We start from the raw sequence: 26790 nt of genomic DNA, 5'->3' as shown, positions 1-26790 counted from the left end.
AACTGTAATGGCACACATTATCTTTTAAAGTTATGATAACCTGGGGAAATCACTTAAAGATAACCTGTTCTCTCTGTTCTCCTCGGGAGAATATCTGCATTTTGGCTCCATGTAGCTTATCCTTACTTCTAATGCAAAAAAAGAAAATTAAAGAGAGCAAAGTGTCTACTAAGACCATATTCTAGCTGTCATTGCCTTTACTCCTGCATGTTAATTTTCTTATGCAAAAAACCTGCTTTTGAGTTGCCTTGAGACTGGAGTTTTTTAGTAGGCGCACTCTGGAAATCATACTGGTTTTGTTCCAAGCTCAAGATCCAGGTGTCAGTGCTGGCACTTAACTAATTGTTGCTGAACCCTTCATACTTTTGGCATGCTGGTAAGGCCCTGGCACTAACAGCTTGAGGCTTGATTTGACTTAAATTAAGTCTTATAAGAATTTGTCTTTGTTTGGCTTTTCATTCTGAAAGTATGTACTTTTCCTTGCAGGTTTTGCTTGTGCCATAATTCAGTATTTGTCCCAGTTCTAAACAAAACAGCTGATCAATACTTAGGTTTTCTGTGATCTGTTGGTACAAGTTTCAATAATACATGTATGGTTAAATTTGCAGAGAAATTTCTTGTTTCAAATGAAATTTAGAGCAGAAAAAGTTGTCTTTGGTTTTCTTAGTTTCCTACTTTGGTCCAAATACTGAGATAGCTGAGATTTTTTTGACTGTGAAGCATTAACCAAATATGCTTGAGTAAGTATTGTAGAATCCCACATGCTTGGATCCAAGGTACATTTCCCCCTTTTTACTTGGGAATCCTTTGAGCTGTCTACCCTCTTTTGCCCTGTGCTCTACCAGAGGAACAGTTCTGTCTTGCTAATTCTGACTGCTCTCTCTGCTCTTTTGTATCAGTGATAGCAAAAGGACGAGCTCAGGAATCCTTGAAGAAAGACAAACTGTAACGTGTATTCCTGGAATAGTTATTTGACCTCTCATGAGACTAGAAATGTCTTTTCATGGAGGGGCTCTTGAGAGAAGTGAATGAGTCGGGGAAGAGGATGGAGAAGGGAGAAGTGGAGCTTCTCCTGGTGATTGCTGGCAGTCACTTGGCAGGTGTGGGTACGGGGCAAGTGGGGTTCAGCATCCATCAGCTCGGGCTGCAGCAAGTGCTGTATCTCTTCATGCTGAAAGCCATACGACTTGAAAACACGAGATTTACATACAGAGTGGGGGCTTCTGTGAAAGCCTGTGGTGCTGTAAGTGCAGTGGCACACACCCTCTTGTGGCAGAAGGGAAAAGTCCCAGCACAAACCAACGTGGCCTCTTATTTTCTGTGCTCAGTGGTTTGCCTTTCCTACTCTTCTTTTGTCTTTCCCTTGGATTCAGTGAACATCCTTAGGTGCTGTCCTACACTTTTCTGTTTCATCTTTCTGTTTATGCAGCACCCAAATCTGCTCTGTTTGTCTTGCAAATTCTAATATTTCACTCTATTTCAATCTGGTTTTATCAGTATTTGGAGTGTATTTAAACTCTGGCTTTAAAGTGCCTTTTCTTACTAAATTGCCAACATATTGAAAATATACCTTACAGCCTAACTTTAAAGCACATGCAGGAGCAAAAGGCTGGAAAAATAAATCATGACATTCAAGAGCATACTAGTTTTGTTTTCTAAATAGCTTAGTTTGTCTGAACTATTGTGAAGGGGTCATGTATAGATTAGGAGATAACAGGCTGCTTTTCCCAGCTGTTTGATTAACCAGCTTAGAGATGGGTCAAATGCGCAGGAGCAGAGGGAGGCACATCATCACCTTCCAAGTGCAGGAAGGGCCCTACAGCATGTTTGCAGTTTATCAGATTTGCTGCATAATAAGCTGTACGCTCCATTCAGCACTCTAATTAACCCAGGAAAGCACTCTGCTTCAGTCTTTGCTGATAGCATGAACCTCACAAAGCCAAGCAGTCTCACCAAAGTACCTCTAAATAAGATTAAGCAAAGCGAACCAACCATGAAATAAAATGTAGGCTAAGTGTCGAGCAAATACTATTATTTACTTTCATTTAGTACCAAGTACTATACTTGGCATGAGATGTCCAGGCATTTAATGTGTGAGTAGCATTGGCAGCTCTTAATAAGTGCTGACAGATGAGACCTTAATCATTCATGTTTTCTCTCCACAAAGAAAAGTAACCGAGTGTTGTTTGAAAACACTTGTAAATGCATGTTGATGGTATTTCCCACAACTCCTAAAAAGCCCATTGGTACTCAGCAGGATAAGGAATCACATGTTGGTGGGCTCCTAGAGTGTGGTGGCAGACCAGCTAACACTGGGATATCAGTGGAAAGAAGAAAAGCCAAGATTGTGGTGGCAGGTTTGTAAAAGGACAGATTCCTCAGCCCTGTTCTGAGCTTTGTTAGAGTGGGCACTGACATACACAGCCCTCAAATCTAACGCCTGTTTGAAGAACAGATCTCATCCGTCTTTCTTTCACTTTTCAGGTATCTTGCAATATCTTCAGAACTCTCCCACCTAGTGACAGCAATGAATTTGATCCAGAAGAAGATGAACCCACCTTGGAGGCATCGTGGCCGCATTTACAGGTTTTTGATTATTTACCTCAGAAGAAATGCTTGTCATTGCTTAACGTATCTCATAATTTTCTCAGCTTTTTTTTTTTAACTTGTGAATCAGACCCTGTTAGTCTGTGAGACACTAACATTTATTAATCCTTTTCATGACTGTAATATAGTACCTACAGAGACAGGAGAGAACTTTCTGGTATTTGCAGAATGTTAAAGCTTTCTTTAAAAATTCTATTGATGTGGTCCCTCATATGTCCTGTTTTCCTTCACTGATTTAAAAATTATTTTGTTTTCCAAACTGCTCTGATGTGCAAGGGTTTTTCAACGACTTCAGCAAGAGCATCGTGGGGATGATGCTGCTGGCAGTTTTGCTTTACTGAGGGTAGATTATATTTATACAAAAGTGCACAGATTTTGGCAGCTGCTCAGAAAAACGAAGGATAAGCTACATCCCTAAGTCCTTCTTCCTTTCCTTGAGTCAAGGTTTGTTTTGAGGTATTTGTAGCAGGGTGCTTACTGCTGAGTATTATCCCTTCCTCTGTATTTCAGTTGTCAAAACAAGGTGTTTTGAGACCCCCACATGAACCAGTGTGTCCAGTTCTGGGACCCTCAACACAAGAAAGTTGTGGACCTGTTAGAGCGGGTCCAGAGGAGGGCACAAAGCTGATCAGAGGGCTGGAGCACCTCTCCTACAAACACAGGCTGAGGGAGCTGAGATTGTTCAGTCTGGTGAAGAGAAGGCTCTGCAGAAACCTCATTGTGGCCTTCCTGTACCTGAAAGGGCACTTACAAAAGAGAGGGATAGTGACTTTTTACATAGGCAGATAGTGCAAGGGGGAATGGTTTTTGTACTAAAAGAGGAGAGATTTAGATTACATTTTAGGAGGAAATTCCTCACTCAGAATGCACTGGCACAGGCTGCCCAGAGAAGCTGTGGATGCCCCATCCTTGGAGATGTTCAGGGCCAGGTTGGATGGGGTTTGGAACAACCTGGTCTAGTGGAAGGTGTCTCTACCCATGGAAGGCAGTTGAAGTGAGATGATCTTTAAGGTCCCTTCCAACCCAAACCATCCCATGATTCCATGATTTTGAACCAGGAACATAAACTAAGTTTGGAGAAAGCATCATTGATATTAAGGCATTGATATTGAATGAATATCAATGATATTCATTGATATCAATTTCAATATCATTTCATTGATATTGAAAACACAGATGCAGATCCTTTGTGTGTTAGTCAGGACAATGACTTGCAGTACTAGTAAACTGAGAAGTTTGACTGAGGAACATCAGTCTGTGGAGTCTGGGAGTTTCTGTGAGCAAAGGAGCACAATTGATCTCAACCTGAAACGAGGATTGTATTTTACAGTTGCATGCACAATCCTTGCCTGTGAGCTGTTTGTTTCGCTCTTTTGTGCTCTGTCATTTAGAGTCTGTGGAAATGTAGGTTCATCCCTTATTTATATTTAAATTTCACAAAAAATATGAATCTTAAAAGCTTTGAGGCAGCTCTGAAGAGCTCTGCTCTGCCTGCCTGGAAACAGCACAGGCATACGTGTCTGTTACCTTGTGTTAAGTGACACTAGTGCTGTAGTTTTAAAAGTCATTACTTACATGGAAATGATGGAATTTCTTATCCAGTGGATGACTTGCCATTGTCAGGAAGAAATTCACCAAAGTATTTGTGAGGAGTCGATGGAATTGATTTCCTGATGATTCAATGTTAGTTATGTAAGCTGTCACTTTTTCCATGTCTTATTTCTGAACCTCTCTCCTCCTTTTTGATTTCCTATTGCTTCCTTGGAGAAGTCAGAGAACAGTGACATAAAGTAGCAGCAGCAGCAGTTTTGCAGCATATTGTTGTCATGGAAAAGTTTAAAACTGTTTAAAAATGTAATTTTTAAGCTTCCTTTCTCCTTTCAGTATCGATACTCAGACTCACTGAAGGCAGAAATGAGCAAGTTTTCAATGGCTGCTCTTTATGAAAAGGTTCAGCAAAGAGATTTGCTGGCTGGTAGCTCATTATCAGTGACAGATCAGAGTTGCTGTCTTATGAGGCCACAGCAGTCTCTGTTTCACTTCACTTCCATGTTGCCTGTTTTTTATACTCTTCTTTTTCTCCACTAAATGAAAAGTCTGTTGCTGTCCCACTGAATAGTTTAGGTAGAGATGGAATTGCATGAAAATAAGCAGATTTTCTCCAGCCCCGAGGCTAATCTTGACTGTAAGTTAGGAACTTCTGAATAAATTCTGGTTTGTATTCTTCTTCTGTGCGTCAAGTTGTAGTAGAACACTACTCTAAGCAGTTTCTAATTTAATTTAAATATTTCCAACTGTTTCACCAACCCTTTCAGAATTGTAATGTCTGTATTTGATGTGACTTCAATAGTTCAGAGGGCAGTTTAAATGTGCTTTCCAATTACTTAAGGAAGCTTTACAAAATGATAACAGGCATTACAAGATGGCAGTGCCTGTTCTTGGTCATGAAATGTCTTTGACTGGAGTTAAATAAGCAAAAGCAGCTTAAAAAGCTCATGTAATTAATTCTAACTAAGAGGTAGCAGTTTGATAAAGGAGGAAAATCGTTTTCATTTTTTAACCCTTTGCTCTGTGGAAAAATAAGTGCTTAGTTTTTTAACAAAATTTAAGGAAATACTAAAATATGAAGATTAATCAAGTCATAAATTAAGCACATTTTTTTTCTTTTGCAGCTTGTATATGAGTTTTTCATACGATTTTTGGAAAGCCAAGAATTTCAGCCCAGCATTGCCAAAAAGTACATAGATCAGAAATTTGTATTGCAGGTAAGCTGATGTGTTTTCTTTAAGGCTTCACGTTGCTTTTGAAAGAAAATTCCTTTAAAAAGGTTTTGTTTAGAATTTGAAAGTGTAAGTTTATTTGCAAAAGAAAAATGCTATACCAGCATATACAATGGAAGATTTCAGTCTGTGGAGGTGGTGGAAATACGTGTATGTGTTTATATGTCAGTGTCTGCTGCTATAGGTGCATAAAATAGGTGGTTTGGATCCAGTTTTGATACCTCAGTCAAAATATTGGACTTGCTGCTTATGAGAGGGAGCTGAAACAGTAACTACTGAGAAATGAAAGGTTTACCATCAAGTCTCAAAGTGCTGCTGTCTAGAGAGTCTACTTAAACGCCAGTTTTCATGTCTTAATATTGTTAAAATGTTTCTGTTGGAAGCGGAGAACATTTCTCCTGTCTCTCTCTGCAGGAAGGGGCAGAAGTTCATTAGCAAAGCTATTTCCAGCATGGTACTGAAACAGTGAGACTGTAGTGTTTGGGGAGGAAGTAAATCAAAAGACTGTATAAAGCTTGAGGTCTATTAAAAGCTTGGAAGGAGAAGCAGCATCAATAATAAACAACATGGGCAAAGAAGAGGTAGCCTTATTTTTGTAGTTTGCTTGCTGTTGCTGTGGCTAAAGGGAAGAGATGACACTCAGCTGCCACCCAGGTATTTTACACATGTTCAATCTTCCTTGATTTCTCATGTGCTTTGTTACTTCACTGGAGCTACAGTAGCTGGTCCCCTCTACTGAGAAATTTTTGTCCAGGCCTTGACAAATACCAGAACAGAGGTGGTTGAAGGAGGTTGTTTTCTAGTGTAAGCCAGGACGCTCCACAGATACAACTGTTGTCTTTGGCTCCTGGGGACAGGCCTGTCTTGGGTTTTCTGTTCCCATGGTGAATTTTTTGTATAACCGCAAAGTCAGAAAGAACTTCGTGTTTGATGCTGCCTATAGCTTGCTTTTGAAATCAGGGAAATTTAGAAAGATTCCTACTTAGTTAGAAAAGGGAGTTTCCTTGCAGGCTGACACTTGAATAAGAAACAAATTAGGAGTGATACTCAGCATTTCTGAAGACCTTTCTCTCACCTCTTATCATGGAGCTTTTAGTTTTTCCCTGTAGTGCTCAGGAAATACAAGTTGTGCTTTTACTCTTCATGTTTGTTGTTTGTATGAAGAATACCTGGAAAATGTACTTAAGAGAGCAGTTGCTGTCCTTATACTCAAAGATTCAAAGAAGGGACTTCAGTTTCCTTCTTAGTGCCACAAGACCTTTTTCACCCTTTTCACAAAAGCAGTAGGATATATTTATGGTTTTATTGTATCCATCATCTAAAAACAAAAGCATTCTTCATCTGGATCAAACCTCTTGTGGTTTGCTTTTTGTTCACCTCAATACTGATTTGAACAAGGAGGTGCACCAATCTGATCATCCAGCACCTGGTGGAGATGTAAAAAGATGCATGATAATAACTCTCTACAGGTTTTTCCAGGCTGGTTTTAATTTCTTTAGATATAGCAGGATTGCATTAGAATGAATACATGTGCACATGTTCAAAATCCAGGGAAAATAACTCTCAGATGCTCCTGTTATGTGCTGCTGAGCTTGGTCATGACTGGTAACATCCCACTCATGCCCTTTCAAGACATTCAATCCTGGCACAGTTTGGCACAGGAGAATGGGTCTACAATGATGCTTTTTTTATTTTTATTCTTAAATCCTACTAGTCTTTATTAAGTGTACTAAATGAAAGAATGGTATCTACTGAAAAAGAGGAATATGAGATTTTAAAAACTCTGTACCAGAAAATGTATGATGTGACAATAGGTCAGAAGAATTCTAAGGATTCATATTCTTGACAAGTGGTTTTGGTGATGCACATTTATAAATTGCTGTGTACAGTGTGCCAATTTAAAATCCACGTTTTCCTATAAAAAATTCTATTGAGCCATATATATTATAAGCAAGTAGTTATATTTCCATGTGTGTAAATGTTTTTGTTTAGCCTGTAGGAACTGGGCTGTCCTTCCACTTTCTGTTATTCTTGTTGTGTGTCTGGAGCAACTCCTGAGAATCTGTGACCATAGATCACTTACATGGGAAAGTGATTTGAGAGTGAAGGTTCATTAAGCATGTTTGGTGTTTCATGACACTGACAACACAAGTGTAACAGTCTTTGAAATCAACTTTCTCTCAAAATTAATTTTTTTTTTTAATTTTATGAACTTTATTGAGGTGTTTCTTGGCAGTAAGAATGACTACATGAAAAAATGATACATTTTAATGCACTTCTTCCCAGGCTTTTTCTTATTGGCTTGATTTTTGCCTTTGGTTTTTTAAATATGTCTGTGTTTCTGGCTTTCAGCTGTATGTTTTAATAAAATGCTGTATGTACCAGTGTGACTGTTCAGTTCTCAAGCCTGCTTATATACAGTCTGAAATGGTTGGCAGTGGTTGCTAGGAGACATACTATTCAAATATATCCACAAGTCTCTGTGTTATGTAGGTTGCTATTTTGGAAAATTTATTTCCCTTTTCTTTGTATGTTTAGAATAGTCACATAAATTATGGAAGTCTTGCAGCTTGTCCATAAAAATAAAACTTTATTGTTGAAAACTGATAACAAATTGGACAGAGCAAAATAATAGTCTTATTTATTTTTTTAAAAAATGAGAGGCTGAGCCTTAGTTTAGCAGTGTTTCCAGAGAGGGTCTGTATAAGAGAACTGGAAATAAAAATACTTTGCAATCCATTAAGAAAATGAAACACGTAAGTGTTTCCAGCTGTTTGCTGTCTTAGGGTGAAATGTGCTATTTGGGGAAGGATGAGGTGACTATTTGTTTATTTAACTGTAGAACTAATTGAACAAAGCAATGTGTTTATAACCTCTGGAGGGCAGATGACAAACCTCATAGTTTCCTCATGAAATCCCCACCACAGATTCTTACTGCAAGGAAAATACAGTGAGATCTCATTACAAGCTGCAGAAACATCCAAAACAATGAAGAAGAGTATGTGCATCAGTGCTAGACCTGCATGTTAGAAGTAAAAATCCCAGACAGCTTAATAACTTTTAATCATATTTTTCTGCCTTTTTTCTTTCTCTCCTCCTCAAAGTTGTATAGCAATTTAACAGAGATGTATGTAGCATACATACACTGACAGATCTACTTGTAATAGGTATTTATAATTTATCTGTTTGTGAATCTCAGATAATTTTGCTTTCTGCCATTCCTGTTATAATTTTCTGACAGCATCTAATACATTTGTAAGACCTCTTTGGAAACTGTCTTCGTTTCTTTTGCAAGACAGGTGATGGTTGACAGTTACTTTCTTTTTCATGCAAGAGAGATACTGGTTGCTTATGATTACTATCTAAAATTCCCTGTTTTATATGCATTTGGTGGTGGTGGTTGAGTTTTTTGTTTTTAAGTAAAGTTTACCTTCTCATTTTTTTTCAAATATCCACCAGAATAGCCAGTGTTGGGGGGTCAAAAACTGAAGAAAGTGGCTAAGGGGAGGCTCATACTTTTGTAGTACAAGTGTCAAGGGGAATAGAACAAAGATCTGCAGGTGCTATTCCTGCTGCTCATTTCATGTCTTAATTCTTAGAGACAACTTCAGGTGTCAGTGTTTTGGGATATATTTTGTGCAAGACAAGACACTGGAATATATTTTCTTTTGACTGAGTCTCACATAATCATTTTGCTGTTTTGAAATCTTATTTAAGAGCTACTTAATAAATCTCCTGGGTCTTCTGTTGTTGGGTGGTTCTGTTGGGTTTTTATTTTGGTTTTGCTGGTTGTTTTGGTTTGGTTTTTTAATTGACAATGATATTAATATTAATTAATTAATTCCCCCAGCGCTTTGATTTGTGTCAATTGGTGGAGATCCTGTAACAGCAGACCCAGTGCTGGCATAGACCTTCCCTGTTGAGTCTTTCCACAGCATGAAGGCCATGCAATCACTAGGAAGGCTTAAGAGCTCATCATATAAATTACAAGCAATTAGAAAAATGTGACCTTGACACAGTGTTGTGAGAACAAGAATATTAAAGCAAATGAGGATCTTTTAGTTCTGCAGAGTGAGGGAATGGTGGATGTTAAAAGGCAGATTGTCTTCATTTATAGCATCTAAGAACTTAGTATTTATTTTGGGGAGAAGGAAGGAAGAAAAGCAGCATTTTGGAGCCAATTAATCAAAAATTTATTAGTCTGAGTTTTGTGATGATGTACTGGGGTTCCAACAGATTCTTTTAATACTGTATATCTACACCTTGGCTACCAGGGATGTCACATTTTGCATGCATGTGCTTTCATGAATTTACTTTTATATAGAAGTCTGTGTGTCACACTTGTCAAATGTCCCCTGTTTGAGTTCTCTTTTTCCTTTAAACGCAGCTGTTGGAGCTGTTTGACAGCGAAGACCCTCGAGAACGAGACTACCTAAAAACAGTCTTGCACAGAATTTATGGCAAGTTTCTGGGTCTTAGAGCATTTATCCGAAAACAGATTAATAATATTTTTCTACGGTAAGTTGTGGAAGAAGGTACTTTTCTCTCATGAACACTTTAGGAAACTGATATATCGCTTATATTTAACTTTTCTTTTTTTAGATTTGTTTATGAAACTGAACACTTCAATGGCGTAGCTGAACTGTTGGAAATTTTAGGAAGGTAAACGAGTCTTTATTTATTATCTGTCTCAGACTTCCCTTCTGGACACCTCAGAACAGCATCAGATTTGGAAAAAATATTATGATAAGCCCTGATTCTGAAAACAGATGTGTGCACATGCTCATCTTTAAGCCCACATGCAAACCTCTGTCACATCTTTGCCAAGAATATAAACTAGATACAAGTTACAGTCAAATGTTGGATTGATTTTACGTGTGTGTGCATTACATTTTGTGCACTTCACCCTTACATGATGTAGAATTACTTTTTTTTTTTTAGGCACAGTAACAGTGTGAATGTTTCGAGTTAATCTAATTTTGGTAGGTTAATTACTCAAGACCACCTTGCTTACATGAATTTACACACCACATATAGACAAGGTCTTATCTGTTTGGCAACAGGTTTGTTCAGCTGTTTGTGTGATTATTCCTAAGTTGGAGCTGAATTGCTACCTAAACATCTTGTGCCCTGCTAATATAAAGCAGGACCAAAGTCAGCACCTGTTTACAGATGGCATGAGCCTGCTATTTGTAAACAGGTGCTGACTGCTAAATACATTTTAATCTAGAAAGTGCTTGTTTGGACCTCCATATTTTTTTCTGTGATAATGGCACTAACAAATATTTCTTTTCTGATTTCTAGTATTATCAATGGTTTTGCTTTACCTCTGAAGGCAGAGCATAAACAGTTTCTGGTGAAGGTGCTGATCCCTTTACACACTGTCAGGAGTTTATCACTCTTCCATGCACAGGTAGACATTATGAAAATATTTTCTGTTCAGAGTTATATTTTTTTAGGGTTGCTTTGGAAATTTAATTATGTAGCACATAAAAGGTGGGGGGAAAGTTCTGAAATGTGGAAAAAATGCAATAGATTTTTTAAAAAAATTAATTTGATGTGCTTTGTCTGATAGATATTTTGCTTCTGTTCTGATTAGGTACTTAAAATTGTTAACATAAAACTGTAATAGTTTGGAGATTTTACTTAGTAGTTAAGCAGTCTCTGTAGATTTTCCTCTCTGCTGTTTTCTCATTCTCACAAGTTTGCCTTTCCCATTCTCTCTCCCAAGAGGATGTTTGGGTTTCCTTAGTCTGGTGCTGTCAAGGCTCTTCTTCACCCTGACAACTTCCTGAATAATAATATCCACATTTTTGCATGGTCTTCAACGTTCTCCCTCATGGATTTCTTAATACTGCATTTATGCTCTCAGATACCTTTTTATACCTTCATAACATTATTTTTCGTCTGATAAGTGCTACCTGTTGCCTTTCTGTCTGATTTTCAGATAGTGTAGTATTTCTTATGCTGACAAAGCTGTGCTTTCTAAATGTTATTCTAGGGTTTAGGTGTTGGCTCATCTTTCAAGAGTTCTCATGATTTTGCTGATGTATAAAATGTGTAAAAAGACACAGTTTGAGAGAGTAACAGAAGTTTTCAAAACATTGGTTGTATGACTGTATTTAGAATTGCAAGTTGCTCTGATTTTAATTCTGTGTGTTACTTTGTCTCTCTGCCTGTTTTTGTGAAGTGTCCTGTTGTTTCTTACGAACTGAGCTTTCAGAGCATTTGCACAGTGCAAACTGTGCATCTCAGTTTGAAATCGGATGCGGTTTGAGAAAACTGAATAGCACCTTGCCTTGAGTGTCTCTTTTTTTAAAAAATTGGGTCCTTGTGGTTTTCTTTATAGAAATGTTCTGACTTAATTCTCTTAAATTCTTACCTCTTCACAGCTGGCATATTGCATAGTACAGTTTCTGGAGAAAGACCCCTCGCTCACGGAACCGGTAAGGATTTCTTTCGTACTTTTTTTTTTTTTACCTCATAAATGGTTTTCCCTGTTGAGAGAAAAATAAAAAAATCTGACTTTTTTTCCCTTCCAATTTAGGTCATTAGAGGTTTAATGAAATTCTGGCCAAAAACCTGCAGTCAGAAAGAGGTAAGTGGTGTGCTAGTATAACAAAACAAAAGAATTATTTTGATCTAAAATATAATAAACAGGGAATCTTTAAATATTTCCTGGTAGTGAGCACGTGCTGTGGTGAATCTTGGTATTTTTTCTTGGAGATGATTTTTCTCTACTTGAATTCTGTCTTTTTGGACAATTTCAACTATGAAAAGTTTGATAACCATGGTTTCTATTCACAAAATTGGCGCTGGTATTTCTGCAGAGAACTGTTATGGCATTTTTTTTTTTTTTGAGAGGAGAAAATAAACAAAGTTGAGGATAGGTTGGAAAACTCTGGTGGGCTTGGAATTGTTTGTATGTGAGGGTAGTATTTTTCCAGGGAGGATGAAAGATATTTTACTGTCTAATGTTTATCTGCTATATATGTAAATGATGCAGTTAGGCCTTTGCATTTTTGTTTCAAATTCTTGATGCAAATCTGAGTTTCCCTAATGAGGTTTTGTGAAAAAGCAAAACCATAATTCTACCTTTTTTTTAGAAGCAATATTAAAAATAAAGAGACTCTCCTTAGTTAGCAAAGTTTAAACTTTGGTCAAATTCTTTGTATGAGGCAAAGTTTTGGGAATTGAACCAGTATTCCATGCTAATTTTATTGTAAAGGACAGGTGCTATATTTGAAAAGACAGCACTTGAACACACTTGTCCTTCTTTTAAGAGACTGAATCCAGAAGCTGCTAAAGGTAGAACTGATCATATTATTGGAGAGGGTCTTGCTGAGCTTGTGAGGCTTCCATTTCTCCCTGAAGCAGTAGAATTTGAGGGTTACCAGCATTTTGCTGATCGAGATGATTTAGAGGTTTTATATTTAATGCTTTTTTCCTTGTCTTTAGGTCATGTTCCTAGGAGAGCTGGAGGAAATCTTGGATGTAATTGAACCATCACAATTTGTCAAAATCCAGGAACCGTTGTTTAAACAAATTGCCAAGTGTGTCTCTAGCCCTCATTTTCAGGTCAGTGGTAGAGGTTATTGTTTGTATAGGAATGTATAGTCTCAGTTTCAAATGTAACACTCCTGCAAATGTAATTATTATTTTATGTTATGTGGTTTTAAACACTCGCCTTCTGTGGAAGAGGATATGTTGCAGTAGAAGTTTAATTCTGAGCTTCATGTTAGAGGTATCTGGGGTTACAGCCCAGAACTTGCTGTTTTGAGCCCCACATAAGGCCTAAAAACTGCATCCAAGCAGACTTTGAGCCCTTCTGACTGTGGGTGACAGGTCTCTGCCATACAGACCATGTAGGATGTATCTGCTCTCCATTTTTGGTACAGTATTGTTGTTTTCCGACTTACTTCCCTCTGTAACCAGGAGATGTCTGGTTAGAGGAGATAGAAAACTTATCATCACATTGCATAATGGGAGGAAGGGAAATGAATAGGATTTAGATGGAATCATACATGAAGAGGAGGTAGAGTTCATGGCTTGTGGTGTATCCATGTTAAGCCTGGTGACCTGTCCTGGCACAAAGGCAGATGTGACTTTTCAGCTCTTCCTTGGGCTGCATTTATTTTTAGCATAATTTAGATCAGCATCCTCCCTCCTACTCCCCAGCTCCTCCCCAAGGTGATCACTGTCATTGTTACCCTCCCCACAGGGAAGGTTTCTCCTCCCTTGTTCAGCCCAGCTGTGGGGCCTTTCTCTATCTCCTTCCTCTGGTATCCCAGCAGTAGTGTCTTCCTTCTGACTGCAGCCTTCCTGACTTTGAGGGAAAGGGGAGATGGGAAGTCTCTCTGCTCTCCCTTCCCCTCCACAGCTGCAGCATTAATGCAGTGTCTGCACCTGGTCTTCAGTGAGCAGCAACATATTGCTCAGGGGAAAGAGAGTGTGGATGCTGTGGGATCAGAATTATAGGATAGAAACTTAATTCCATTAATGCATGTTATGCTACTGATTGGAGTTGTTTAATTCCAAAACTAATGACTCCTGTTAACTTGTCTTTGTGAAGTTTTTCTGTGATTTGTTTTTCCTTTGGAAAATTACAAAATTATAGGTATCTGAATTCCTGTTAATAGTTTATTCCTTTGACTCAAAGGTGGCTGAAAGAGCGCTGTATTATTGGAATAACGAGTACATCATGAGTTTGATAGAGGAGAACTCAAATGTTATACTTCCCATCATGTTTTCCAGCCTTTATAGGATTTCTAAAGAACACTGGAATCCGTAAGTTCTTTGTCTTTACACTTTATTTTACTGTTTCTGAATGGGAGAGATCCAGACCCAAAGCTGGTCTGAGCAAGTGCAACTCTGTTAATGCCAATATAAATTAGTCTGTGCTTGAGCTTGTCTCAGGGTGTTTTTAATTAACTGGTATGTGTACAAAAATCTTTACCTTACGGGATAAAAATAGACCTTCTCACAAGCTGGAAAAAAGAGAAATTAGATGTTACATTGTTATTGAAGAAAAAGTGTTGCTCATCAAGCTTTTCTCCTACACAGTTTTTTATAAAGTGGTTGACTCTTAAGCCAGATTGTAAATTGTCTAGAGGAATATCACTTGGCATTAATAAAGCTTTGTGTCTGTTTCATGGACTGATACCTCTGGGAGACCTCTGGAACTGGTATTTTTTAAACATCTGCGAAGCATACAGACATCAGCATATTCTTCTTGGGTTGTTTTTTTTCTAAATTTATTTAAATACAGCTGTTCTCTGTTACAGTAATTGAACAGTTACTTCATGTTCATATTCTGATAATTAGGCATTTTTATTTTAAACTGAACGACCTAGTAGAAAGTGTTTTAATGAAAAATACTATCACAGTTAGATGCCATGTATTCCATACTTGAGTTGAAAAGTTTTTCTCTAACTCAAGATGGTTACCATGTAGTAAACCCAGTATTTTTAATGAGCTTGTGCTACATTCAGGTCTCAGTTGTTTTAAGACCTTACTATACAATATTTAATCTTTTCAAACATTAGTCTTTTTGTTCTGTACCTAGGCAAGCTCTCAAGTTTGTGTGCTTACCTGACAAATCTAGTGCTGCTGGAAAGGTTCTGTAATTAACACTGATCACAAAAAGATACTTTCCATGGCATTACCAGTCTCCAACATGCCCCTGCTCCTGCCTAAACCTTTATAGTGTGCACTGGGATGCTTTTGGTAATGAGAATACTCCAGTATCCCAGTTTGCAGGTTGTTCACACCCACAGGAATTTTGTTTCTTTGACACACAAACCAGGTAAAGATACATGTAAAATAAAGAATATAATTTAAATAATTTTTATATTTATAAGAAAATTTGCCACGTAGGCAACAAAATTAAAAGTGTATTGAAAGAAGTGAAAGAGAGACGGGTATGTGGGCATTGGCACATAGTTTGTCTGCTATATGGATTAGGTCCAAAGGTTCCTGGCACTTGTACTGTTGATTCACTGCCTCCTGGCTGAAGTGCTGTTTCTTAAGCAGCTCTGGGTCTGAATATGACAGCCATAGTAGTGGATCAGGAACTGTGAAAGGGAAAATGAATGTGAAATGTATGAGTACAATCACCCTTGAAATACAGCCTTGTACTTTGCATAGAGGCAGTGAACATTCAGCTTCATAGAAAAGTCATAAGGAAATATGAATCACTCTCATTTTGTGTTTGAATTCTATTCCTTCTACCAGCATTGATGATTTGAATCCCTGAAGTTGCATTCAGAACTGCTCCACAGCATGAGGGAAGAGTCTGTAGATATATGTAATAGCTTTCTGTTGTTACCTTTTACCCTGGAGTTTTGGCTTTCTCGATTTCAGTAGTCAGTAGAGACAGGAAAGCTGATTCTCACCTTTAAATATGTTAATCAAAAGCAGTTTCACTGAAATCGAAGAATTTACATAATCATACTTGCAAGAACAGAACTGGTCACAGAAAGGCCGGGAAGAGAAGACGCTTTTATTTCACGTTTGATTTCACCTGCAACTAATGGACTCCTTTCTTCTTTTTCAATTTTTCACAGGGCTATTGTGGCTTTAGTCTACAATGTGTTGAAGGCATTTATGGAAATGAACAGCACCATGTTTGACGAGCTGACAGCCACTTACAAGTCAGATCGTCAGCGGTAACTTTTTAAAGCTTTTTTTTTTGTCAGCTGTGCATAATGCCTGCTGTTTAGTTTTTCCCTTACACTCAGGTGCAGTTGCATATTCTCACACATGGTAGGCACAGTGCCCCATTTTTCCCCTTGCCTGCCCATTAACCTTCTCCTTGCAAGGTGTAAGATTATATGTGCGGGTTACTCCTTATTCTTTATTAAATACCGTATCTGTTGCATTGCTTGGGAATCCACATTGTTCAAGCAATTCCTTTTGACTCCCCATTCCAAGAGACTTAAGCATATCAAGGTCTTCAATAGTAAAAGAAAAGAGTTTAAAGATAACACTTTGCTTTAAGACTTCACAAAAAAAAGTTACACTGAGCTTTGGAAAGAGACACAAGGGAAACCCCTAAGATTTGTTTTCCAAACTGCTGTTTGTAGGCTGGATGTGGTCTTAAACCAGAGAGGTATCTCTCAACCCTTTCATTTCTTATTCAGAGGTCTTGCTCTGTATCTGAGTCTTTTAGCATGCAGGATCCATTGAGTACACCACTCATAGAATCCTTAGTTCTACCCCAGTAGCTTTTTGTCTTTTCTTTTGTTTTCCTTAATCTTCGTTTTCCAATTAGAGTGCGGCATCTTTTCTCAAAAGTTTTGCCTCATGCAAAGTGTCAGGTGAAAAAAATGAGGAAATTTCAGGAACTCTGAACAATTTGCAACTTCATTTAAGTCACACCTTGTCTGTGACTCAGGGTTTCCCCCGAAGCAAAGCAAAGGGCACTGCATGTCAGCAGACCTTGTTAGTACAGTCTGGAAAGTCTCTTGGAGGCTGTTTTTTGACTTGTGTGACTCCAGTCACACTGGCCTTTTGTTTTGCTTTGTTTGAATTTTATACGCAAAAAATCATTCGTTAATATGGTATTTTACCATAATATGGTATGGCAGTGGTAAAAATAGTCCATTAATGTGGTATTTTACTTTTAGAGACTTGGAGATATATTTGAGCGAAGATGCCAGATCAGTTCTTGATAGGTATTGATAGTTAAGGTTCAATCTGCTAGTGCAGTTGAGACAACAGTGGTTTCTTAACAAACAGGCAGAGAATTTTGGGACTGGTCATCAAATCCAGCCATTCACTGAGGGAGGTTGGTGACTTAAATCAATTTGCAGATTAGAAACTCTGCTCTTAACAGGACCAGACACTAAAGTGGAGTGTCCCATGGCTGGATAATGGGGAGGTTTATTGGCTGAACTACACAAAGAATTTTTCTTACCCCTGCTGATGTTGTATCTCCTGTTCAGAGCTGGTGCCAAGCATTTCACCATTTCTATTTAATGCTTGTAATTTTAAAACATGCAAATACCTGAAGGTATAAACTGCTGAGATGTTTACCTTAATGTTTCCAGAAAATCTTTAGCATTTTAATAAAACCACATATCAAAAGGGTAGCTATGATACCACTTAAAACTTGAGAAATATGTTCAATATTAATGACTAGGAAAGGTCAAATAGGTAAGTTGGATGAGATGATCATCCTCTAACAGTCTTCTAGGTAAGCAGGCATATATTTCATAATGATTAGAGGATAAATATTGGTAGGTAGCCTGAAAATGTAAGGCTGTTTCACTTATTCTTTCATTTAATTTTAAATATTTTTAGTAACAATGGGCTGGTTTTTTTTCTTTACTGTTCTTTGGGGAGTTGTCTGAAAGTATTTTTTTTATAAGTTTAAAATACTCTTGGGAAATTAAAATTCCAAATAAATGAGCCAGATGTTGGTATTTTGACTGAATCAAGATGTGTAGAGATGTTTCTAATCCGCTGAAATATTTTTCAAGACTTCTCTAATGTGACTAGCAGAGAATCTGTATTTCTGTCATTGTTAAGATTTCCATTTTCTCTAAACCTATAAGGTGATGTAATAGAACTTGAAAGCATTTTGTACCTTACAGTACCAAGGAGATTTATTCAAAGTAAGCTATGGCAGAGACAGGAAACTTAGAAAGCAAACAATGCAGGTAAAGTAAACGTTAGATTTGCTGTTTAATTTTGTCAAATCAACCATTAAAGTCTGTTGTTAAAGCAAATGCTACATAGATCTTGTAGGAATTTGGTGTGGAAAAAGAGTGACTCAGTGAACGAAAGGCAGATCTTTTAGCTTGAACTTCGCCTTGGCTGGTGCCTAAGCTAAATGGAAGCCACCATTCAGTTAAGTAAGAATAGCAATTCTAAAAGAATCAGGGAAAGCTTTTTCTAGGAAGTGGCTGTTATTTTTAATATTAAAAAATGCCATGCTTACATAAACAAACTTGAAAATAATTAAATAATTTAGTTCGTAATGTTAATTTTTATAATCTTGATCCATCAGGCCCATAATAAAAGTCCATTGCATTTTTTCTTCCTCATTACAAATTAGTGTCTATGAACACTGTCACTTTGCTCAGCTTATGTTGTATGTTCTTCTCATACTGCTTTTAGTTGTATTTATGTAGGTAACAAAAAGGAAAAAAAGAAAATATTTTTAAAAATTAAATTTATTGGGAAAATTGCAGTTGTGTTCTTGAAAATCAGTGCAGCCAATAATGTCAAATATATATATTTTAACGTAAATATTATACAGTCTTCTCTCCTGCTAACACTTTGTTTTATTTCATCTGTCAGTGAGAAGAAGAAAGAGAAAGAACGTGAAGAACTGTGGAAAAAACTGGAGGATTTGGAATTAAAGAGAGGTCTTAGACGTGATGGAATAATTCCAACTTAACAAAAAAACAAAACAGCATTATTAACCTGTGGAGTCACACATTTATGTAGTAGAAGATGGAGCAACAGTTTTCTGTATTGTGCAACTTTACAGTAGATTTCACATTTGTTTCATTATTACAACAGCACTGTATATACCTGTCTCTAAGTAAAGGAAAAAAATAAGGACTTTAATCCAAAGTTTGGACAACAGATGGACTTCTCAGAACTTTGCAAACATAATCATTGTTTTAACCCTTCTTTAAAACCAGTCTTCAAAGATCTGTTGATGAAAATTGCAATGTCAAATTCCATTGTCAGGACCTGTTCCTTATTTATCATTAGCAGAGAGTATAATACAACTTTCAAATGTGAACAATCTTAAAATTTAGCTTGTCTTTCTGCTAAACTGTTACGTGTATTTATAGTAAAAGAGAAAAAAGACTGTCATTTCCTTATGAGTTTGTGTAACATCCTCCTTCTCTGGATAACTTTACTGTAATTTGACTTTTTTTTCCTTTTGCACATCTTCATGAGTTGAATGTCCATTCAGATCAGGGCCATGAAAAACATTGGTCCTGAATAAAAGTTTTGTTTACTGGTGTGAGAATTTTTTTAGTACCAGGCTGTCTCTGGTGCTTCCTTAATTTGAGCATTAGGAGTTAAAAAAACAAGTAGGTGATAAACATAGTAGGAAAGGGAGCTTTGGATTCATGCACCTTTTTATTGCAAATCCAAATTAGTGTCCACAATCCTTGAAAAAATGGGCAGTGGTAACACCCTGAACTTCAGTACCTAACCAGTATTAGTGATGCAGCATTGGAGACACGTACCAGAGTTGGTTTAGAAACACTAATTGCTAAATTATTACAATATGTTTTTATTGGACCATTTAGAAAGAATACACGTGCTAAACAACACAAGCATGAAATTGATCTCCAGTGGTCACGGATCTAATTGGAAAATGAGTTGAGATAGCAGTTTGGACAGTTTGGAGTTGTTGCCTTACTTTTTAATATGTATTTATAAAGTGTTCCAGCAAAAGAGGATGTAGCCTCTAAAAAACATACTCTAGTGTTTTTGTGGTTCTAGTACTATTACTCATCACAGTACCAGCCCTGTGGTCTTAGCTGGAAAGGATTCTGGATAATACACTTCTGCATTCTCATCTGGATGCTCATTCCTAACTACTGTATTTGTTACCAAAAGTGGTTCTACAAATGCTACTGAAAAAAAAAAAAGAATTCTGGAAATCCTAATGTTCTGAGTATTAATAATAAAGTTTAAAATGCTTTTATATCAAAGGTGCATTGTGACCAAATTGTTTAAAACAAAAGAGGAAAAACAAAATTACGAAGAACAAAAGAAGAGGGCTGTATTATAAGTATACATTATTGGCTATCTGCTTTGTATTTGAAAGTGGAATCTTACATCTTTGGTAGGTAAAATGCTGATAAGACTTATGTACAGTATATATTTAGCTAATGCAGTTGCATTATTATATACCAGAAGGTATGTGTTTTGGGATTTTTCTCCAGGATGCTTTTGAACTGTTATAGACATATGACAACAGTGAATTGATAATCCTAAACCATCAATCCAGCAGTATTTACAGTATAAAACTGAATTGGTGTTCATGAGTCTTTGTGATAGTTGCAAACATGAATTAATGACCTGTTGCCATTGATAGAAATACAGTATAAATACAAGCTTGTATATTTTTCTTCCTACCATTTAAATATACAGTAGGATTTGAAGTTTTCTTGTTTTCAGGCACGGAAAAGAGGTAAAAAAGAATTCCCTCCTAGACTACTGACTGTTTCAGGATTATCAGGTCACAGTTTGTACTCCTGGGTCTGCGCACACAAATGTTGTAAACTCAACGTTTTGTAAGAACTTGACACTGTTAATTCTGGAAAAAAAAAAAAAGTGGAACTAGTCATATGCAACACCAAACACAACATGGTTTTAATGGGATTAATATGAGCTTCTTTTAAGAACATTGACTGGGACGCAATGTAAATTAGGCAGTTACTGTCATAGTTGAAACATTTTATTTTAAAGTGCTGAAGCAAAGGTGCAAGCTGAAATACTGAAGATTAAATAAATTTATAACAAATCATGTCCCTTAGCCCATTGATTTTGACAGTCTTTTATTTCTGGTACAAAAAAAAAAAAAATATTTGCTAGTGTGACTTCTGTGTGAAATGATCATACAGTACAAAAGGGTGGACTCAAACTCATGCTCAAAGACTATGTTCCATTGTGAAAAACTGAGATAGAATGGAGGACTAAAACTTCATGTTTTTCACCTGGTGGAGTAAAACACAACAATGTGAAATTAGAAAAAAGCACCTTGTCCTGTACTTAGAGTTTAGGTGAGTGTTGTTTGTTCATAACTGTTTTTAGTTCCTGACATGTCATTCTGCTATTGATCATACAAGACTGACGAGAACCTGATGGGTTGCAATATTTTGTTACCTCTGATTGTTACCTCTGATGTGGGGATAGTGGGGTGTATCTAAAGTTTATAGATGACTTATCACTTCCGAGAAGGAATGTTTAACGTGAACGGGACGCTGTGATGTTGTTAGTCACTTGACTCTAAAGGCTCACACGGCAGTAGGTTTGCACTGTGCAATGTACCCAAAAGAAGCACTTGCCACAATGATACGACCGTACCCCCGGGACCCACAGGCTGCCGCAGTCCCAACGCCATGTCCTGCCCTGCACAGCTCCCACTGCTGTCACTTGGAGCTGCAGGCCGAGAAGGAGGCAGCACACGGGCCCAAGTGTGATCAGTGCGTCTGTTTAATTAACGCTTTTCGTTCGCTTCTTGAGTTCCAGAAACTACCTTTGTTTGTGTAAATGTTGTTGTTCACTGCTCGTCCGGCAGTCGTTGGGTGGCCACTCGTGTCCTGTGCCATATTGGTTTCAGGAGAAAGGATTGGATGCTGTCTGGTCAAAGGAAAAGAGCTGTGTTTTCGACACTAGGGCATTGCAGCGGGTCATGGGGATGTAACAACTGTAAAAGTAAAGTTCCTCTCATATACTTTAAATTGAGCACACGTTGCTTTCTTCATCCTGCAAGTCTCCCTTACCGTTTTCCTTTTGTTGCTTTTGAGTGTTTTTTGTCTCCCTTCCAAAGGTTGGAATGCTTTAAATAAAAGTATTCTAATGCCGTTGGAGCGTTCACTAGCAGGCTTACAGTAAATTTAATCCTGATTTTGTTAGCATAAATAAAAGGGTTTAATTTATTTTTTTATCTACTCTCATATATGGAAAAATCAAGGGTGTTAGAGCCAAGAATTGCTTGAGTAAGAAATGGAGCAGCTGTACTTACATTATACGTGCATAAGTACAGCCTCAGGCTCTTGCACTCTGTGGAAAAGAAAATATATTAGGAGCTCTAAAAAGCTCTGTATTGTTTTGTGAGGAGCAGGAAAGACGAGATTCTTCTCCCTCCAAGTAAAACTGAAATAGTTTGCTTTTAGTTCTGTCTTGGAAAACAAAGATGCCCTTTTCTCTTAATTGTATGACAGCACCGTCCCAAAGCAGTTGCCCTAAAAGAAGACAAAGATGAAAATGTTCCAGATTGAAGAATGTTTTTATTTACATGTGGCTTTTTTATTTTGGCTCACATGCTTCCCTTAGCAGCTCTGGAGTGAGCCATGAATTAGTTTTTCCTAGTTGGTATGTGCAGCATATTTTATATAGCCCAGTTTTTCATTTTGAAGTCTACAAAGCAGTGTCTTGAAACAGAATGGAACTGATTTTCATTGAAAACTTTTATCCGAGTGTTGCTTCCCATCCACAGAAGCGTACGCTTTTTATCATGACCTCTCTGAATAAGAGTTTTTGTTATTTGGATCACTTAACTGTAAATATGTTGTATTCATAACCTCATGGACCCATGAGGAGTTTTCAAATATAAATAGTACCGATACATTTCTTGTTGTTGTCCTATTTTTGACTGTAGTATAGCGAATGACCTGTCATGCTTTTTGTTTCAAGGTTAGCATTAGATTCATAGATCTTAATATTTTAGCATTTCATTGTTTAAGCAGGAGAGGGCAGCAAAAGTTCATTTTTCCCCATAGGAATGCTCTGGTCCCATTACTGTTTTTAAACTTAGTTGCATTTAACTATCTGTGGGTAGGGGGGAAAAATGAAACACTTTTTATATATATTAAAAGGTGCATATGAAAATATATAGACTGGTCCAACCAGACTGTGAAAATGTCTTCTACTCTACATCCAAGTAACAATAAAAGAAAAATATCTTCCACCTCTGGATAAAGTACAAGCAGGTCTTAAGCTCTTGGATTCAAATGTCATTCTTTGGAAACAGTTTACTTTCTTAAAAATGGTATCAAAGAAACTCGAACTCAATGGTGCTCCCAGCTATAAATGTGTAATCTTCCTCTTTTGCACTTGCTAAAGAGGCTCTGTACTGTGGGTGCATCTAAATAAAGAAGCAATGAAGTGTTTTCCAGGTGCTTGGCTTTTTTTTCCACCTCCTCCCATCTAAACTTCATGTAACTTTTCAGCAGTGAACTTCCAGTGATCAGATACCCATCTGCATGTATTAAATGTATTAAAGGACACTTGTCTGGAAACAAAACCCAAACAGCGAGGTGGTAATTTAAGCTTCAGCCAGAATTACCATAGTAAACACTTGGTTTTCATTAAGTTCATTTTTTTAAAGGTCCTCTCATTGTAGTGAGCTGCACACAACCCCACGTGTGGGAGAGGTCAAGAGCAGAGCATGCAGAAAAAAGGCATTAGAGCCACGAGTTGATCTTTAGGATCTCTTTGAGCCTTACACTTTGCAGCTGGTGAAGGTGTTTGTTTTTTTGTAGCACCATTCTCCTGTTTCAGTCCTCATGCTGTCCTGCCTTGCAGTTTGGAGGCAAAGAGAAAAGCTTAAGATGGTCACATGTGTGGGGGAAACCCTCTGGAGAGGATCACGGGGAGAGCCTGGTAAGGGGCAATGCTGGTGAGCAGCGTCAGCAGCAGCACAGAACATATGGTTGCTTCCATAAGACTGGAGAAAATATTTATTAAACATCTGATCTTTAAATACCACTTTCCTACATGAGTTATTCCAATAGTCTAATTCTTAATTCCTTCCATTTTGATTTTTTCCAAATTACATTTTCAGCAGTTGGATCTTGCTTGCCTTTGTTAGAAGAGCTCATTATCACAAATCTCTTTAAGTACTTGTAAGACAATATTTAGATCACTTAACAACCTCAAATCTCTTTACTTTCTTATTGCAAGGCAAGTATTTTCTAAAGAAGTTAAAAAAAAAGAAAAGATGAGAACATGCAGTAAGTTAGCCTTCGGGGTAGGATTTGTCTTGCTTGAAAGCTGGAAAACAACCTTTACAAGATCAGAATTAAAAACTTAAATTAGTTTCCTACTTTCGGTAATTGCTTTGCTAATTTTCCATCTTTTTCTTTGCTTCTCAGGGAAGTTTTGGTTTCTCATATAACTAGCAGAGTGCCTGGTTTGTCTTATGTTAGGTTTGGACTCCAGATCACAAGTCTGTAGCCTACAAAAGAAGCTTTGTGTGCAGATAAAGGGTGTTCCCAAGGCTGTATTGATTAGTGGAAACAAATACAAGGTCTTGCATTGTGAGTTTGGAGTGATCTATGGTTTTAAAGATTTTATGCTGAATCCAAAGCAAATATCCTGAATTTGTTAGAAAATACCTTGAAAACGAGTATTCTAACCCACTGTGAGCAGTGACCAAAGGCTTTCGTGCAAGTCTCCATCACATGAAAAATGGTCATACAGAAACTTGATTTTTCACTGGTTTTATGCCTGGATGTTTTTGGTTTCTCCCCTGTCCATTTTGTCTATTCAGTACTATCCTCTCTTGAAATCACTGAAGGTGAGAGAAGTTAGGGGTCACTTGGGAAGGATGGAAAGCTTGCAATGCATTTAAAGAAATGTGTATTTTTTTATACAATGGTTCATACCTTTGATACACACTTGAAAGGTCTGGGAACTTGTCATACCTTTGATATACAGTTGAAAGTGTCTGGGAACTTGTCTCGCATTATACCTGGGTCTGGGAAGGTCTTCCAAAAAGAGGATGAGAAAGGGATATTCTATACGCCTTCTGAATCTTGTTTCCAAAATTCTTACTTTGCACCACCAGGGACAAGTTTTTTCTTGGGTACAAAACCTCAGTGCTTCCCTGATAGAAAAAGCAGCAACCCACGGAGCACTGTGTTCATGGAGCACTGAGGATCCTACACCAACCTTCCAGCCACAGCAAGAGCACACTCAGGCATAACTGCCCTGACAGCAAGGAAGGAAAGACCTTGTGTTTGCATGAGGATTCGTGCAGCCCTCCAGCAGCAAAAGGCCTGAAAACCTTCTGTGAACTGAGCAGACTCAGGTCAGTTTTGAGTCGTCACCTTCTGGTGAAGCACACATGGTTTAGCTGTGTGAGGAAACAGGACAAGTGGACCAACTCAGTTTTAGGTTTTAATATTAATTGTGCAAAATGTACTGAGTAGGATTACGTCTTATGCTCATCAATCATCCCTAAGACCACACAATGGCTCCCCTGCTTTTCTAGATCTTACTTTGGCTTTGTATATAATGTGCATAAGTGGAAAATCACTGTATATTTAACTATCTCAAACCCAGATGGGCATCTGCGTTACAAAGTCTCCCAATTCAGCCATCCTGGAGGAGACAGGCTCAAGTCTGCAGCTGGCAGATCTTGGAGTGACTTGGCAAAACACACACTTGATTTCTGGAGCAAGAAAATGTGGAATTCAGACAGTGGTAATTAGTTTGTTAGTCCACAGACTATTTCACAAACACAAGGGGTTATTATTGCTCTCTGCTCTCCGTGACACTCATCAGACAGTAATTGTCACACTTAGTGCTTACGCACATTTCGAACACCAGTTCTGGCCACACAAAAATGACTCTCAGGAATACAAAGGAAAGAATATTTCCTCCTGCAGCGTGGTGCCCCTCACTGCCACCCTTTTCTCCTGTGCTGCTGAGTGCTGCACCTGCTCCACTGAGGCTCTTGCAAACACAAGTGTGAGGACTTGAAATGGGCTAAATTTAAGCAAAATGTGCTATTCTAGTCAGAATTGTCATAAGGGGAACTTAACTCTGGACCTGTGGGTATTTTAGCCTTATCCAAGCAAATGCCTTTCCATGTGGTTAGCTAAACAACTGGGACTTTCTAGGAGGTCCTGTGGATCCTTGCAGTGTAGCTCTGCTTTAGCAGAAACTGTATAGAACCTTTTTTTTCAAATGCAATTCTTTCTAAAATTACCTTCAATCTATTAAATCTTCTAAAATTTCAAATGTGAATCATTAAAAATACTCTCTCCTGCTTCAAATCCCGTTGCTATCTATTTGATTATTCAGGGTTTGTTGGTAAAGTCCTTTGAGGATGTTGAAATCTATAAATTTGCTCCAATATTTAGAAATGCTTCTGCAATAAATGCAACAGAACGGCTAAAGATGGTTTGGGTTGGAAGGGACCTTAAAGATCATCTTGTTCCAACCCCCTTGACATAGGCAGGGGCACCTTCCCCTAGACCTGGTTGCTCCAAGCCCCATCCAACCTGGCCTTGAACATTTACAGGGATGGGGCATCCACAACTTCTGTGGGCAACTTGTGCCAATGTCTCACCACCCTCACAGTCAAGAATTCCTTCCTAATGTCTGATCTAACCCTGCCCTCTTTCAGTTTGAAGCCATTCCCCCTTGTCCTGTCACTCCAGAGTCTTGTAAAAAGCCCCTCTCTGATCAATATCTGCGAAGATCTGATCCTCACAGGCTGCATAAACCTTTTGGATTCTTCTGGATTCAGTTTAAACAGGTCAAGCACATGCAGGAATTCTTGCTAGTCTGTAGTTTTTTGTCAGAATTTGGGAGAGCAGAGGTGGCTGTTTTTCCCCTGAAATTTTAGTCCCTCCACTTTCAACTTTTTCAGCTTCTTTATTCTCTGAACTTTCATCTGTTTTATTGCAAT

The 26790-nt window shown here is 37.8% G+C and overlaps 1 protein-coding gene across 6 annotated transcripts in view; it reads left to right on the top strand.

Annotated features, from left to right (window-relative positions):
* PPP2R5E (protein phosphatase 2 regulatory subunit B'epsilon) overlaps window positions 1-22716 on the top strand; it is a 79958-nt gene extending 57242 nt beyond the window's left edge. For 3 of the 6 annotated variants that reach the window (XM_027638270.1, XM_027638273.1, XM_027638274.1), the window contains 11 exons: window positions 2485-2586; window positions 5280-5372; window positions 9775-9905; window positions 9990-10049; window positions 10692-10800; window positions 11780-11833; window positions 11935-11985; window positions 12846-12965; window positions 14047-14174; window positions 15953-16054; window positions 18693-22716. In XM_027638270.1, the coding sequence (XP_027494071.1) occupies window positions 2485-2586; window positions 5280-5372; window positions 9775-9905; window positions 9990-10049; window positions 10692-10800; window positions 11780-11833; window positions 11935-11985; window positions 12846-12965; window positions 14047-14174; window positions 15953-16054; window positions 18693-18792 (1050 nt within the window). In that variant the 3' untranslated portion in view covers window positions 18793-22716. The remainder of the gene's footprint in view (window positions 1-2484; window positions 2587-5279; window positions 5373-9774; window positions 9906-9989; window positions 10050-10691; window positions 10801-11779; window positions 11834-11934; window positions 11986-12845; window positions 12966-14046; window positions 14175-15952; window positions 16055-18692) is intronic. The other 3 variants (XM_027638271.1, XM_027638269.1, XM_027638272.1) reach the window with 2 other exon arrangements.
* Window positions 22717-26790: the final 4074 nt, after the last annotated feature.

The sequence above is a fragment of the Corapipo altera genome, unplaced genomic scaffold, assembly GCF_003945725.1.
Source record: "Corapipo altera isolate COAL_440 unplaced genomic scaffold, ASM394572v1 23, whole genome shotgun sequence".
Classification (NCBI taxonomy): Eukaryota; Metazoa; Chordata; class Aves; order Passeriformes; family Pipridae; genus Corapipo; species Corapipo altera.
The sequence above is the reverse complement of the archived record's forward strand: the minus strand, read 5'-3'. Positions and strand labels throughout refer to the sequence as shown.